The sequence below is a fragment of the Blennius ocellaris genome (genome assembly GCF_963422515.1).
Source record: "Blennius ocellaris genome assembly, chromosome: 3".
In the NCBI taxonomy this organism is placed as follows: Eukaryota; Metazoa; Chordata; class Actinopteri; order Blenniiformes; family Blenniidae; genus Blennius; species Blennius ocellaris.
In genome coordinates, this window is record NC_137652.1 from 28,320,159 (window position 1) to 28,335,108 (window position 14,950).

The 14,950-nt window shown below is 43.9% G+C and overlaps 1 protein-coding gene across 4 annotated transcripts in view; it reads right to left on the reverse strand.

The window, feature by feature from the left end:
• Window positions 1-14,950, reverse strand: part of LOC308128591 (inactive rhomboid protein 2-like) — a 40,287-nt gene that overhangs the window by 6,954 nt on the left and 18,383 nt on the right. For 3 of the 4 annotated variants that reach the window (XM_080494209.1, XM_080494210.1, XM_080494208.1), the window contains exons 2-17: window positions 14,158-14,307; window positions 10,188-10,339; window positions 8,164-8,347; window positions 7,397-7,618; window positions 6,018-6,146; window positions 5,650-5,759; window positions 4,198-4,425; window positions 3,863-3,974; window positions 3,527-3,601; window positions 2,049-2,210; window positions 1,718-1,806; window positions 1,548-1,611; window positions 1,353-1,447; window positions 1,184-1,259; window positions 1,004-1,104; window positions 274-427 (exon numbers count right to left, since the gene is read on the reverse strand). In XM_080494209.1, coding sequence (XP_080350335.1) covers window positions 274-427; window positions 1,004-1,104; window positions 1,184-1,259; window positions 1,353-1,447; window positions 1,548-1,611; window positions 1,718-1,806; window positions 2,049-2,210; window positions 3,527-3,601; window positions 3,863-3,974; window positions 4,198-4,425; window positions 5,650-5,759; window positions 6,018-6,146; window positions 7,397-7,618; window positions 8,164-8,347; window positions 10,188-10,339; window positions 14,158-14,295 — 2,091 coding nt within the window. In that variant the 5' untranslated portion in view covers window positions 14,296-14,307. The remainder of the gene's footprint in view (window positions 1-273; window positions 428-1,003; window positions 1,105-1,183; window positions 1,260-1,352; window positions 1,448-1,547; window positions 1,612-1,717; window positions 1,807-2,048; window positions 2,211-3,526; window positions 3,602-3,862; window positions 3,975-4,197; window positions 4,426-5,649; window positions 5,760-6,017; window positions 6,147-7,396; window positions 7,619-8,163; window positions 8,348-10,187; window positions 10,340-14,157; window positions 14,308-14,950) is intronic. The other variant, XM_080494211.1, reaches the window with a different exon arrangement.

A 14,950-nucleotide genomic window follows, 5' to 3' on the forward strand; every position in this document is an offset into this window, starting at 1 on the left:
CAGTTTTCAATATTGCTACAATGACTGGAAATAAGGTGTCTTGGTTTGGTGTATTTAAAGGCTATTACTGTGCATGTTTATGACACAAACAGTTTACATTCATCAAACAACACAAACAAACAAGTGCACGTCACACATAAGCAAGCAGAAGTAGAGGACTGCAGCCAACTCATTCTCCCTGCCGATGTCACGTTCCTAAAAATACATCTGCTACCAGAACCAGTTGCTTCAAAAGAGAAAAGGATGTGATGAAGTGGAAGCCGTGAAGCTCACCTCGGCTCTGTAGGGCAGGAAGAGCGCTGAGGCAAGGTTCCCGGTGATGCCACTGAGGACGTAGATGATGGAGATGCGGACCCAGCCTGCCAGCTTCTCCAGGTCTCTGAGGATGGTCATCTGGAACACCACCGACACCACGCAGTGCAGCAGCCTGCACACACACACACACACACACACACACAAGCCTGGAGGTCACCCCTCTTTGCAACAATGATCACGATTGTAAACATCTTTATCCTCATCAAACATAATAGAATTGCGCTGGTTTGGACGCAGAGAAAGAGATAAACAAAGCTCCTGTTTGCCTGCTTGTGTTCAAACTTCAGCATTTCCTTTGTGCTCGGTATTATTTCTAAGTAGTTAAGTACTCATGTGAGTTAACCGCTCACGAGCACCGAGGCTTCATTTCGATATGTTTAATTCTGTGTGAAGGCTCAAACTGCTGACATAAAGAAGCCAGACACTAATAACGGCCTATAGGCTTTGTAAACTCTCTAATCTTTCTCACAACATATGCAAAATGTGCATTTTAGCGTCGCTGCTGCGCAAAGGCTGCGTCACCGATAAGCAGGAGAAGTATTATAAGATGCTTCAACTGTGCCAAAAAAAAATGAACAAAATTACAGTGTATGTAAAGCCTGAAACAGCCGTGTTTCCAATCGTGCAGGAGCAGCAACAAAAACCCTGCACTGTATGTGTGGACGGAGCTGGAAGCTGCAGGTCGTACCCAGCATGGAGGAAGAGCGAGAGCCAGAGACGGTAGAACTGGTCGGGAATGTCGGGGTTGAGGAAGGGCAGCAAGCCACACACGTCGTCCAGACAGTGGACCTGCGTAGGACCAGAGCGGTGAGTGACACAGGAACGACAACGAGGACGCTCCGGTGTGTAACGGCGGCGCGCACGCTACCTGTGAGCAGACTGTGGCTTCCTCGTGGAAGTAGCCGTGCATGAAAACACAGTACTCTCTGGTGGTGATCTCACACCTGCAGAAGGGACGAGCAGAAAGCAGTGAATTTTTTTCCCCCACAAAAAAAACACCGAACAAAGGCCCAGATGATTGGGAACGTGTCTCACACCTGCCCTTTGTCCCGATGCAGCACGGGCGCCCCTTGATGTTACAGTCCATGTGTCTGTAGCCTGTGTGATTCCACTTTTTGGGGAACGTGCACAGCTGGGGAAAGAAAGAGAGACGACGTTTTCCCTTGACGGACACAGAAACCTAGAAGGAGACGTGTGGAATGTGGCTGAGCAGAGCCGAGCCCGACCCTCACCGGCCACTGGGTGATGTCGTCCGGCCAGACATGCAGGTTTGCGGAGGCGGGCTCCTCACACACTCTGTTCAGACCGAGACCAACAGAGCTTTGTTTGAACGTAGTCGCACTCGCCGCGGAATGTTTGTTTGACATGCTCTTGTTTTGCTGAGGCGGTGTTCGACCCTCACCTGGGGTCCTGGTGGCAGACGGAACCAGAAGACCTCGTCACGTTAATCACCAGCTCATTGTTCCATTTCATGAAGGTGGCGAGGGTTTCCTGGAGGGCAAAGAATGTTGTGATGCATAGCATGTATTCACTAATCTAAATACAATAGTTTTAATGCTGTGAGTAGATATAGTTCCTGTTTTTTATATTTATGGGAATAAAAAATAGATAGAAATCTGTGTCTGTTTGAAAGCTCATTCTATTGTTACATAGCAGCCGGTGATATGAAGGCACTGAGCGTTTTCGTCACATGTTGTTCATTAATACAAAATGCTGGAGGATGGTTCACGCACGGAGCAGTCAAAGTTGAGCGTCTGCACACATCCAGAGTTGTCGTTCTGGACGCAGCAGCCCGACTCCCTTTCGAGGTCTTTGGCTCTTTGGATCAGACCGACGATCTGCTCATCCCGCCGGATGCAGGGTGAGAACTTTGCCCCCAGGTGGATCAGATCGTCCTGAAGAAGCGAAGGGAAACGTCATGAGAAACAATGAGACCCACACACAGTGTAACATTAAAGAAGGGGAATGCATTTGTGGTACGTATCATTAGTACAGCCTGATCAAGGTGCCCAATTTCATTTTACAAAATACAGAAATGTGATTTCAACCTACCGTATTTTCCGCCCTATAAGGCACCTAAATACCTCAAATTTTCTCAAAAGCTGCCAGTGCGCCTTATAACCCGGTGCGCCTTATATATGGAAGAATTGTTCTACTCCAGACTGCTATTTGACAGCTGAACAACCAGAAGCTTTTATTTTGACAACTCTAACTTCGCAACTGGATCTTCAGAGCGGACGACACTCCACACAACACCTTCATCACTCATGGTTGAACACCAACATTCTAACAAACCAAAATAAACTAGATGAAATAATTACTCCCTAAACTGGGGAACAAAAACACATAAACACAATCAACACCAAGCCCAACAACAACCCACAATAACCTCCAACAACACAAAACATGAATTCCCATCATGCCTTGCATCCTGAGCTCCTCAGTGCAGCCGATAGAAACTCCCATAATTCATTGCAGCTGTTTGTGGTGTTTTAAATGCAATTATTGGGGGTTATATTTGGTTTGTGGTGTCGGTAATAATTGTGTTGTGTTGTGTTTTTGTTGCTTAGTTCATGTAGTTTAGTTTATTACCGGTAGTTGTAAGTTGTCAACCAGCAGTGAAGAAGGTTTTGTGTGTAGTGTCCTCCTGGCATAGGCTGCAGGAAGAACTATCAAAATAAAGTGCATGCACCTCTCTGGGTGTTAGAATCAGTGGAAAATGTAACTTAATGGCTTTGAGCTATAAAGTTGCTGATCACTGGTCTATTGCATGCGCCTTATAATGCGGTGCGCCTTATATATGAACAAAGTTGTAAATCATGTCAATCAATGTAGGTGTGCCTTATAGTGCGGAAAATACGGTACAATTAAAAAAAAAAAAAAAAATGAAACCTCTTGAATGCAGGAATCGGCTTGACAAGTTCAGGAATGTAACTTGGAAGCCGTGATGAACAGTGGTTGTAAAAACAAGCTGCTCTTTGGTGAAAACAACGGCAAGTGGAAGGAAATGCACGGAATTACAAATCGAGGAAGATCTGAGGTTGTGGCCCTGCATCAAGGTAGATAATAAAACGTAACCAATGACACACAAACCCATTAATGAGCTCAGTCAGCAGCTCATCCCATGGAGACGTTTGGATTGTGGTGTCAAGACAAACAATCTAATGTGAGCATCAGTTCAGTTCCACAGTGGAAACGGGGAGAGACTCACAGATCTGGGCCCGATCCAGAAGTTCTCCTGCTGGGTATATTTCACGCTCTCATAGATGCCTTTGTTCTTCAACACCTGCAGAGGGCAGCAGAGCCACACAGTTAAAAAGTGCTTCTGACGATGGCTCATGAGAAACAACTCAACAATTTTAAACTATGTGAAGATGAGCAGACAAATAAATGACATTGTGCTTTATGTGTGAGTGGATTAAAAAATATAACATTCTAGATACAAACTGTAATTAATGCAATAAGCCAATTTTAAAAAAAGTTTTCCGATGATGATGAAAGTATCAGACCACTTTAGGAGGAGAGATTTTTTGAAAGCGTCACTCACCAGTTCAGTCTTTGAATGTTGTGCAAACCCAACAGGGGCAAAGCCGTACGTGCAGCAGGCCAGCAATGTGATCACTATGTGAACAAATGTAATCCAGTAGGTAAAGTAGGGCCTAAAAACACACATACGGCCATAAAACAAAGATTAATCAGTACGACAGGCAAGACCACATACTTCCAGTCCTGGTCTGACTTTGTAATGAAGCAGAAAGAGATGAATTCAATTAAATCAAACTGAAAACTCTTACATACACACTGGATCAACTACAAGGTTTTATGTTATCCTGCTAGCGTCGCTGCAAGTTCTGTTTCTTACGTCATGGCCATGTGTCAAACCTGTGGCTGTGGAAGTCGTCCAGCTGCTTCTGGACGTTGCTGCTGAGGCTGCGTCGATAGTTCCTGTTCAGCCACTTCCCAACAACGCCCATCCCGTACTGACGCTTGTGCCTGTCAAAAGCAAAGTGCTTCACTTGGGACGCGATGCGCCCGCCACGGCGGTGCTGGCTCTTGTCCAGCACTGTGATGGGGGTCCTGGGGGTCCTGGGGGTCCTGGAGATGTCCTTGCTGGAGGAGGGAGAGGTGAAAGACGGGGGAAAGTCAGCATGAGGCCAGGACACTTGGCGGCAGCGTCAACTGCTGATTCTGAAACATCCATTAAGTATGATATAATAATCATAGAGCATCCTGGATGTTCAGCCAATGAATGTGCAAAAATCTAAATCTTTGAGAATCTACACCACCAGCTAGGAATGAATGAAGTTGTTTCTGGGCTCAAACTGGGAAGGTATACCTAATGTGTACGCAAGAAAGTGGGCAAATAATTTACCGTATTTTCCGCCCTATAAGGCACCTAAATACCTCAAAATTTCTCAAAAGCTGCCAGTGCGCCTTATAACCCGGTGCGCCTTATATATGGACAATTGTTCTACTCCAGACTGCTATTTGACAGCTGAACAACTAGAAGCTTTTATTTTGACAACTCTAACTTCGCAACCGGATCTTCAGAGTGGACGACACTCCACACAACACCTTCATCACTCATGGTTGCACACCAACATTCTAACAAACCAAAATAAACTAGATGAAATAATTACTCCCTAAACTGGGGAACAAAAACACATAAACACAATCAACACAACACCAAGCCCAACAACAACCCACAATAACCTCCAACAACACAAATTCAACCTGAGCTCCTCAGTGCAGCCGATAGAAACTCCCATAATTCATTGCAGCTGTTTGTGGTGTTTTAAATGCAATTATTGGGGGTTATATTTGGTTTGTGGTGTCGGTAATAATTGTGTTGTGTTTTTGTTGCTTAGTTCATCATTATTATTATTATTACCGGTAGTTGTAAGTTGTCAACCAGCAGTGAAGAAGGTTTTGTGTGTAGTGTCCTCCTGGCATAGGCTGCTTGTAGGACTATCAAAATAAAGTGCGTGCACCTCTCTGGGTGTTAGAATCAGTGGAAAAAGTAACCTAATGGCTTTGAGCTATAAAGGTTGCTGACCACTGGTCTATTCCATGCGCCTTATAGAGCGGTGCGCCTTATATATGAATGAAGTTGTAAATTATGTCAATCAATGTAGGTGTGCCTTATAGGGCAGAAAATACGGTAAATGAACTGAAGACAAGCAAAAATGGAATTAGAATCTCTGTGTTTCACTTTGGCAAACTTCTACATATCTGCTTTGCTTTCATTTGTTATTCATTCATGCACTCATGAATAATCACATTACTCCAATGAAGGATTTTGTTTTTCTTTGCCCACAAGAGAAATGTACTTACAGGCTGGGGAACTTGAGGTCGGGGGTGTCACTCTGACCAACGCAGGCTGATACAGGGGGGGATTCAAAGACATCGTCAGCCATGGAGTAAAACTCATCGTGAGCATCAACCTGCACAAAGTCCAGGAGAGGGAATTCATGAGCACCGAGATATCGATGTTATATCCAATGTTTAGGTGACGAGGTCATAGAGGAGAGCTAAAAAGAAATAAACGACACTTGGGTGGCAGTGAATGAGAGATGATAAGTTCAAATGGAATAAAGTGACGAGGTGGTTGAATGAAGGGGCTGAAAGCAGGAAAGTGAAACCTTTCAACAGAATGGAGACGATCGTTGCTTGGAAAGTGGAGAGAGAGAGTATCTGCTGACCTTACTGAAGAACAGCGACTCGGATGCGTCAGCAGAGTCCACGGTGTCGTCGTCCATCCAGCTGGGCCTTGCAAAGCTCCTCCGGGGGAAACTCCGGCCCGTCTGTGAGCCCGCCAGGCCACTCCGACCCTGAGCACACACACACACACACACACACACACGACAATTCCCACCAGCACTGCGTTTCTTCTTATGTACAGGTTAAAAAAAAACATTCAAACATTCGTTCTGCACTAAACCTTTGAAAACGGGTGAAAATACACTCAAACTAACAAAAACAAAAAACTAAAGTTTCCCAAAGTTTTACAACTTCAATAAAAAGCTGACGTTGTTTTATAATATGGGGTGTTTGTTATCATAGGATTGTAAAGCTAAATCTGAAAACACTTAAATAAATTAAAGTCTTGGTAGATTTGTATTATTTCACATGGGAGATAACTATATATTCTAGGCCTTGGATTGTGGAAGTTGTCTTATTGGTACTTCAATTGTATATAAATCTCACACTGTGAACTTAAGAGAATCAACAAAGACACCGTTAAGTGCTAACATAATTGCGTCTCCTGTACTTTAACAAAATATTGCAAATAATACATAAACATAAAACTTTGAATTTGAAAAAATAAACAAGATGGTAAATGACTGAGGATTATGGTGTTGGCTGGAAAAAAGGCAATAACCAAGAGATGGCGCCAGGATCTGGTGCCGACTGTTGATGAATGGATGGATGTAATGTTGAACATTTATAATATGGAAAGATTGACTGCGTCTCTTAGAATGGAAGTGGACAAATTTAAGTGTAACTGGAAAGGATGGCTACTATATATACAGCAACATAGACCTGACTTTGTGTAGGACCTACTACAACGTATGTATGCTTCTGTGGACTAATCTTGTCTGAGGGATGCATGTCTGAGGACGGTAATACTTTCTATAGAGGCCGGGCAGATATATATATATATATATATAAAGCATTTTTTTATTTTTACCCCTGGTTCTAAGCTACAACTGTTTCTTGTATTTTTGTTTATTTTATATTTTTTCTTTTTCTTATCTGTTTATTTTCCTTTGTTTATTGTGAGTATTCCCTTTTGTTACAAGTATAGATATTATAAAGGACATTGAGTTTGGGAGAAATGTGCCTGTACTGTGAAGGATTGTCTGTTGTAAATTTTGGAAAATCACAATAAAATACTAATTAAAAAATAAATAAATCTCACACTGTGAACTTGAGAGAATCAACAAAGACACCGTTAAGTGCTAACATAATTGCGTCTCCTGTACTTTAACAAAACATTGCTAATAATACATAAACCGACCATTCCTATTCTATGTGACAAATGTTCTCGCAGACACAGCGGTTTTCTTGTATCACTCACCCTCAGCAGGTTGGACGCAGCTCTGACGCTCATGCGGGCCACGGACTCCCTCTTCCGCCGGGGGAAGCGGCTGTACCCGGACCGCTGGCTGGTGAAGGAGCTGAGGGAGGTGATGCCCGGGGTGGGGGGAAGCCCTGGAGCGGTGTGGGGCGTCCTGGGGGAGCGGCTGTCCACCTCGTCTGGGCAACGGAACGCTCGTCCCCGCGCCAGGGGGTCCACAATCTACCCACGACAGAGGAGGGGGGGGGGGGGGGGGGGTCAGTCTCTGCAATCTAAAGAATATTAGGGCAACTCTGGCACAAGTTATTACACATCTGACGTGTTCACACGATGTGCACCTGCTCTCAGAGACTTGCAGAATCACTTATCTGAAAGTCTCTCAGATGTGGCTGTGAGGTGCAGTGAATACATTTACTGATAGGAAGATGGGAATTAAGTGCAGCTATTTGTATTCCATTTGAATTCATGGCATTGCGGCGTGCAGGAACTAACACAGCCTAGAGAATAGGACCAGTGAGGGACTGGAACCATCTGACAGGGACAAAAGGTACAGACATGTATCTGGGTCACAGATGGTCCTCGTCTGTCACTGTGCAGCATCTCCACACACAAAGATCTTACTAAACCCAGACACACTGTTCCTTTTGCTTCGATTCAACTCAATTCAACTTTATTTATATAGATTCAGATAAAACAGTCATTTGTCGGTGCTTTTTCCAGAGAGACCCAACAGATCTCCCTGCTTCACTCGGCCCATGTCGGCATACCTTGGGCAGCCTGTGAGCAGCCGGTGAGTCCAGGCTCTGGTCCATGCTGGTGGCCGTCTCGGGCTCCCTGTACTGGGACTTCAGCTTGCCGTAGCGCTGGCTGCAGTGGTGCAGGCTCTTCCTGTGCCATACCTGCTGCTTGGTCTCACAGTCGTCACCCACCCCAAACCACTGGGCCGTGTTCCTGGAGGGCCAGAAGCATGGAGGGTACGGTCACGTTGAGTGACGGCGGAGAGAAAAGGTCTGCTGGCGTGGGAAGTGAAGCAGCTCTTCTATTGTTAGTTCAAACATTCAAAGGCATTTAAAGGGTAAACATGAAGAACAGAGAAGTATGAGACGTCATACAGTCCAACGTACTTGTAAACAATCTGTTGCTCAGCACTTTCTTTGTTTAATTTAAGGGACAGCTTTAGATCAGAAAGGACTTTAGTAGGTCAACAGCTTCTATAACAAGTAGCTGAAAATGTGTATAATGTACATTTCATCAGACGTTCAACATCTTCAATTTTATCTCTAAACTAAACGGAACCACATTATTTGGATGGATGTGCAACCAGGAGACAGTTTAAGTTGCTCATGTCTCTGAGCACTGGACACCTTGTACCTCTGGACACTCCAGGCAGGTTGTTTCCAGAACATGACGGCCCTGGAGGACACTGAGGTTCCCGGCAGCTGCATGGTGGATCATCCACTTTAGACCTTCAGCATACATGTTTGACAGTTCTGTGATCAATAATTAGCAACAGAGCTGCTTTCCTCTGAAATAAATTACAGACTTTTTGACTTTGCAGAGTCTGTTGAATCTCTTTATTGGCCAGAGGAGAAGAAGCTGCCTCATAATAACACACATCTGATATAGTGAGTTGATCTCCTTCGGCCACACTTTCCCTCGTTACACAAATACACATGATCTGGTATCAGTGATCCAACAGGCATTACGTGGCTTTGAGTTGGAAAATGTGCAGACAAATTAAGACTTGTCACAATAATTGTGTATAAAGTATAACATATAGGGAGTCTTTAAACGGGGACTAAGCCAATCTAGAGCACGTTTTAAATAGAAATGGTGACGTCTGTGTGACTTTGGTCAGTTTTACTCCACTATGCATGATGGTTGCTTGTATAACGGCCGTATAACGGTGCATCCTCGGCCTGGGCAAGAAACCGAAAACTACATAAATTACTGCGGTGGCCGAAGTGAACGGCTTTAGACGCCATCGAAGCAAATCGTCTGTATTTACAATCGGTGGGCAGAGTGACGCCAGCTGCGGGACTCCACGCCTTCCTGTCGGGCAGAGCGCCAAGTAGCGACACGCCGTCAGTCGGACTGCACGTGGAAAGTCATTTTACACACAAGTTTCTATAAGTTCTTTCAGGAGAATTCGGTTCGACAGGTCTTTTTTCATATCACTGTGGAGAAATCCCTTGTTTTCAGGTGTAACACAGACGAAGTCACGGTGTAATCTGATCTCAACCTTCTCATTTCAAGTCCTCTGTGCTCATCAGCTCTTCAATACATCTTAACTAAAAGTACTTCATTTGCATTTCCTTCATTTAATTTCACACATTGTAGTTTTACCGTCCTTTAAAGTGGTAATAAATAGGTCCAGGGGAGTCATACTATCAATATAACTGCTGCATCTCGTGGACAAACTTTTATTTGTGCAGTGGAGTCGTTATCGTCCATTTATGGTTATGGAGGTGAGCGGCTCAATATATCCTGGTCTTGATTTGAGGCCATATGGCCCAGCCCTAGTGCATCCTACTATTGGCTCTAAAGACAAAGTATAGAAATATTCTCGAACAATGAGGGTTAAAAATTTAAATGACACTCCTTTTAATGAGTGCCTGAGAAAGGGAACACCACTTCAAAGTTGGGCAGTTTCATTCTCTACATAATATATTTCTGTTAAAATGATTGACTGATATCCATCCAGGAGTTTATCTTTTCGACTGTGTCTCGCTCGACTCTGACCTGACCGTAAATGTGAGCCAACGACAAAGAAAAGCAAACAATGACTGACCTGCGGATGCTTTGTGAAAGTGACGTTTGTCTACCGAACTTCGACCTTCTGTCTCTGGATAGAAAAGCTCCATCTCCGGCAGGACCGACGCTCTCCGACACCGAGCCAGTTGCTTGACCACCTGTACTGTTCTTCAGTGATGACCGCAGTGGCTGGAGAGAGAGAGAGAGAGATGAAGAGAGAGAGAGAGGGAGAGAGAGAGAAACCACAATCATGGAGTTTCTGCAGTAGTTGTGGAATTGTAAAACAGTAGTCTTTCAAGTTAACGTTGTAAATCCCTGCAGGACCTTCATGAATGTATCAAATATCGTGAAAAAACCCGTCTCAACAATAATCCAACACTCAGGAATAATCAACCTACTAAAATAAAGTAACGAGGCAGTTGGATTAAGCACTCATTTATTGTGGCCACAGCTCCATCCAGTCAATATTGTGTAGCGTCTCCACTGCTGCCAGCACCAGCAGCAAAGCACCACTTGTGCATGCAGCTGAGTGTTCCTGGGGTTTGTGGGGTGTAGCGACTTCTCAGAGAGCCCATTATCTTAGCCTGCAGTGACTCTGCATTCAATGAGGCTAATAGCCTGGTCATTCTGAGAGCTAATGGAGTTTGAAGCAAGATGTGAGTGAACCTTATGTCCAGGATTTAACTCTGCTTGGTCAAACTGGGACGTTCTTCTACTGAACACACTGCCAGTGAAGAACAAAGCTTTGTGAAAGAAAACTGTAAATGATTTATAATTTAATTCAAGGTGTAATTTCTAGACCCAGAGTTGTCGCGTGCCCATGAATTGCAGGTCTGACACGATGGTGGACTGACGTGTGGGTCAATGTGCGGATATACTTTGGTAAAATGGGAGAATACATCAGATGGCCAAGTTTATTTTTTTATTTACCTTTAGGAGCTATTATGACTAGAGCAACTGTGTAAACTCTGACAATTAATGAACATGAGTCTCCATTTAAAGTTGCATATCAGTCCCTCAACCAAAGTCTTTTTGTTCAGGACAATACAGAGAGAACTATTTGTCGAAATAGGCAATCACAGCAATATCTATCTGATGAAGTGTACAGAAGGACCAGCCTACCTCTACTCACACATACTATGAAAACACCATCCTGCCAGCTGTCAGAAGTGCCATAAAGTTTAGTTTCATTTAAAAACAAATATCTGTACAATCTTCAAACTGGCTTGTTACAAATAGAACCGTCATCAATGAGGGTTCAGTGGTACTGTGGAAGGCTCCTGCTGGTGAGAGTCATCAACAAGCAGTGCAGAATTCAAGAGCCACCCATTAATGGTAATAACCATCCAATATGAAGACTTCCTGTGTACATTTCAAATATAAAACTCTTTTTAAAAATGTTTACATGGGATTTCTTCAGTTTTATCAGTGGCGGACCATCAGGGCCTTCAAGGCCTTCAAGGTCTTCAAGGCTTCTCTGCAGGTCTCAGAAAAAGATCTGAATCACAGACGGATGTTGATGGTATTTTGTCCACGAATACTACGCACTTCCACGTTAAAGCTTTTAACCAATCACCTTTTAGCTATCACCTGTTGCCGGGTAAAGAAACCTGCCTGAGGCCTTCACATTCAGTTCTGCAGGCGTCTGCAGTGTAAAACTAGTGTCGTCACGCTGCTGCTTCAACCAATCAGGTTTTGATATTGGTGACTCAGAGCCTTCTAGAAGGCCGAGCGTGACGTCAGTGTATTCAAGCCCTCTGATTGGTTGGTCAGAGAGTTCACCCTCCAGCTAGCTAGCTGCATCTGTAGCGAGCTGCACCAACAAAAATATATTTAATAGTGGTTTTATGAACCTACAATGACTAAAGGAGAAGATAAAGACATTTGGCTACAGATTTATTGTCAAAACAATTTTCAAGAGGGAATTTTCCAAGAGGTCATTGAACGCACCACAGCACTCTGAGCACGGAGGTCCGGTACAATTTACCTGCGCTCACTACAAACTCTGACAGGATTCAGGATTAGATTATTTGCCTTCATATTATTTTCAAGACCAGGAAAAGCTTGTCTCCCTCCTCGACCCCCAGAAGCTTCTGGAAAAGCAGCAGCTTTTTTAATGGAGCTGCAGAAGAAGAGACATTAACCCTGATTTTTTAATTCGTAAGGTATTTATTCTGGCTCCACGAGTATCTGTCTGTGATACAAAGGATTTTTATACTGCATTTCTGCAGTGACATGGTTTTTGTAGCCATAAAAAAGTTATTGAGGGGTGGATTGACTGAGACCAGCAGTGAAGGCCTGGCTCTGAAATGCACTGCCCGTCACTGATTCTTATATAGTCTCATCAGGTTATTACACTCATTTGTATTAAGAATGTATTCAGAATTTGTTTGTGAATCACCATCTGAGCCATTATTGATAGACACAACGTGTCTATGCGAGCCAACAAAGTATTAAAAAACAGTTCTGTCCATATAATTAACCCCCTCCAACACCCCCACGCTAAAAAAGCTTATGGTGCCATAAAAGTTCTGTATAATGTTTACCACTCGTACTTAATAGTGGGAAGATTGTGGGATTAAATCCAGCCTGGTCTACATTTTAAAATGTTCTGTGTGAAGTTTGCACATTCCCTCTGTACGTATCTGGCTTTTCTCCAGGTATTCCAGTTTCCTAGCAATTAATCAACGAACACGTGCGCGAGGTGAAGCGATGCCTGGTGTGATTGTGATTCTGTGTGGTTCTTGGTCTCTCCGAACTTGCCCTGTACTTTTTGCTTGCATGTATTTCAGAATGTACTTTCACCTTACTAAATACATTGAATCAGGGTCTTTTTTTTTTACATAAGCATTTGCACTTCTACCTAAATACTGTGTGTACTTTTGATACTCCGCTGGGAACTCCATCCATGGTTTTACTTGACTACTAAACACAATAACCTGGCTCGTCATGCCTCACGCTAACTCAGCTTCCCCCCAGGTTCAAATGTAAGTGTGGTGGAGCCAATCGACCGGGGAGCAGAATGTGGAGATGCCCTCCAAATGTGGAGTGTATAACGATCTGGCCCACTGTTGCAGCTGCAATTTACCGTCCATGTCTCACGTTGAGGCAAATCAAGCTTACGTCTACAGCTTGGCAGCTTCCCCAAAAGAAGCTTTTAGTTGAGGAGTTTTCTTTAAAAAAAAAAAAAAAAAAATAGGTGTAAAAGAGAAAATGATCTAAATGCTAAGAAACTGAAATGAGGTTCCCAATCTCTCCAGTTTTCTGTGTGGTTGTTGAACACAAACAAACAATTTCGTAATAAGACTTCATTTCCTGCTTTTTCTAACCCCCCCCCCCCCCCCCCCCCGGCACTATGTTCACTCTCATGTTTCCTCATTGGCCTGATCACCAGTCTGATCGGTCTCACTGAGCAGCAATCCACCAACCGAGCCTCTTCTTTATATACACTGATCTCATGTGCCAGATTTCACTCTCAGCCTGTGTGGTTAGTAGTACTCTTGGCTGTTTCGTCCCTGTGTATTTCTGTGGAACTGCGTGAAAAGATCTTCCACCAGCCCCAGTCTGCCTGCAGCTACAGTACAACCTGGACCCGTGCCCAGCCACTCTTCGGAGTCTGTGTTCTCTGCCCGTCTCCAGCCACAAAGCAGCCCAACTCGAAATGCTGCCAGATTCACCGACAACCACTCAACACCCGGCCTGTTCAGCTCACAAGCTGTGCCTTCTCTGTACCAACCTCCACCAACACTCTTCCTGCTGACCGCGACCCCCCCCACTGACAGTCAAGAAATCTGTTACCTTACAGCTTTGTCTGTGTTCGGTTCTCCACTGGAGCCGCAGAGTCCTGCCAACTCGTCGCACACATCACCGCCGAGTGAAATTTAGTCAAGACTGCTGCCAAAATCGATATCGACGTAACATGGATGGGCTCCACTTGGTCACGCGATGACAAATCTGACCAACGAGCGTCACAGGAAACCAAAGAGATGAGAGGTAAGGCAGCCTACCCGCTTGGTGGAGTCCTGGGACATCATCGCCTCGGGTGGAGGGATGGCGATCACAAGGCTGGGCGGCTTCTTGCTCTTCAGACGACTATCCGTTTGGCCTTCGCGAGACGGAGGCTCCTCCCCCACCTGCGATGACATCCTGTCAGAGTGCTGCGGATAAGAAAGTCACAGTGAAATCTAATATATAAACATTCCTCAACCACGGCTTTTCAAACACATACTAACTTTATTATTGTTAAATGATCTTCTGTTGCAACGGACTGGATATAGAAATGTGGGCGGGTCCATGGAAAGATCCAGATGCATCTCGAAATTACAGGCAATCCAAAGAGTGTCTTTAACAACAACTGGCTCATGTCCAGTTCAATATGCTCCCAAGAAAAAAATAATTTAATTACAGCCAACTTTCCCTGCTTGTTGAATTCCCTCTCCAGGCAATTTCTTAAGTGAGCCCTAAAAGGAACTGCATATGTGTCCAACAGAAGAGACATGGTCTTCTAGGATTGGAGCGCTAAAGCCACTGATTTATGATTAGTGCTGCCACTAACGATTATTTTAATAATTGATTAATCGGTTCATTACTTGTTCGATGAATCGATGAATCAGTTAAAAAAAAAATCAACATTTCAAATTGTAGGACCAGTTGATATTGAACGAACAAAACATCAAATATGTTATGATTATTTAAAAGCACATAACTGAACCAACACAAAGATGTGTACAATATATCTACACATATACAAGATAACTATTAAATCAGATTTAATGTACTTCAGGGACCACATACAGGCCA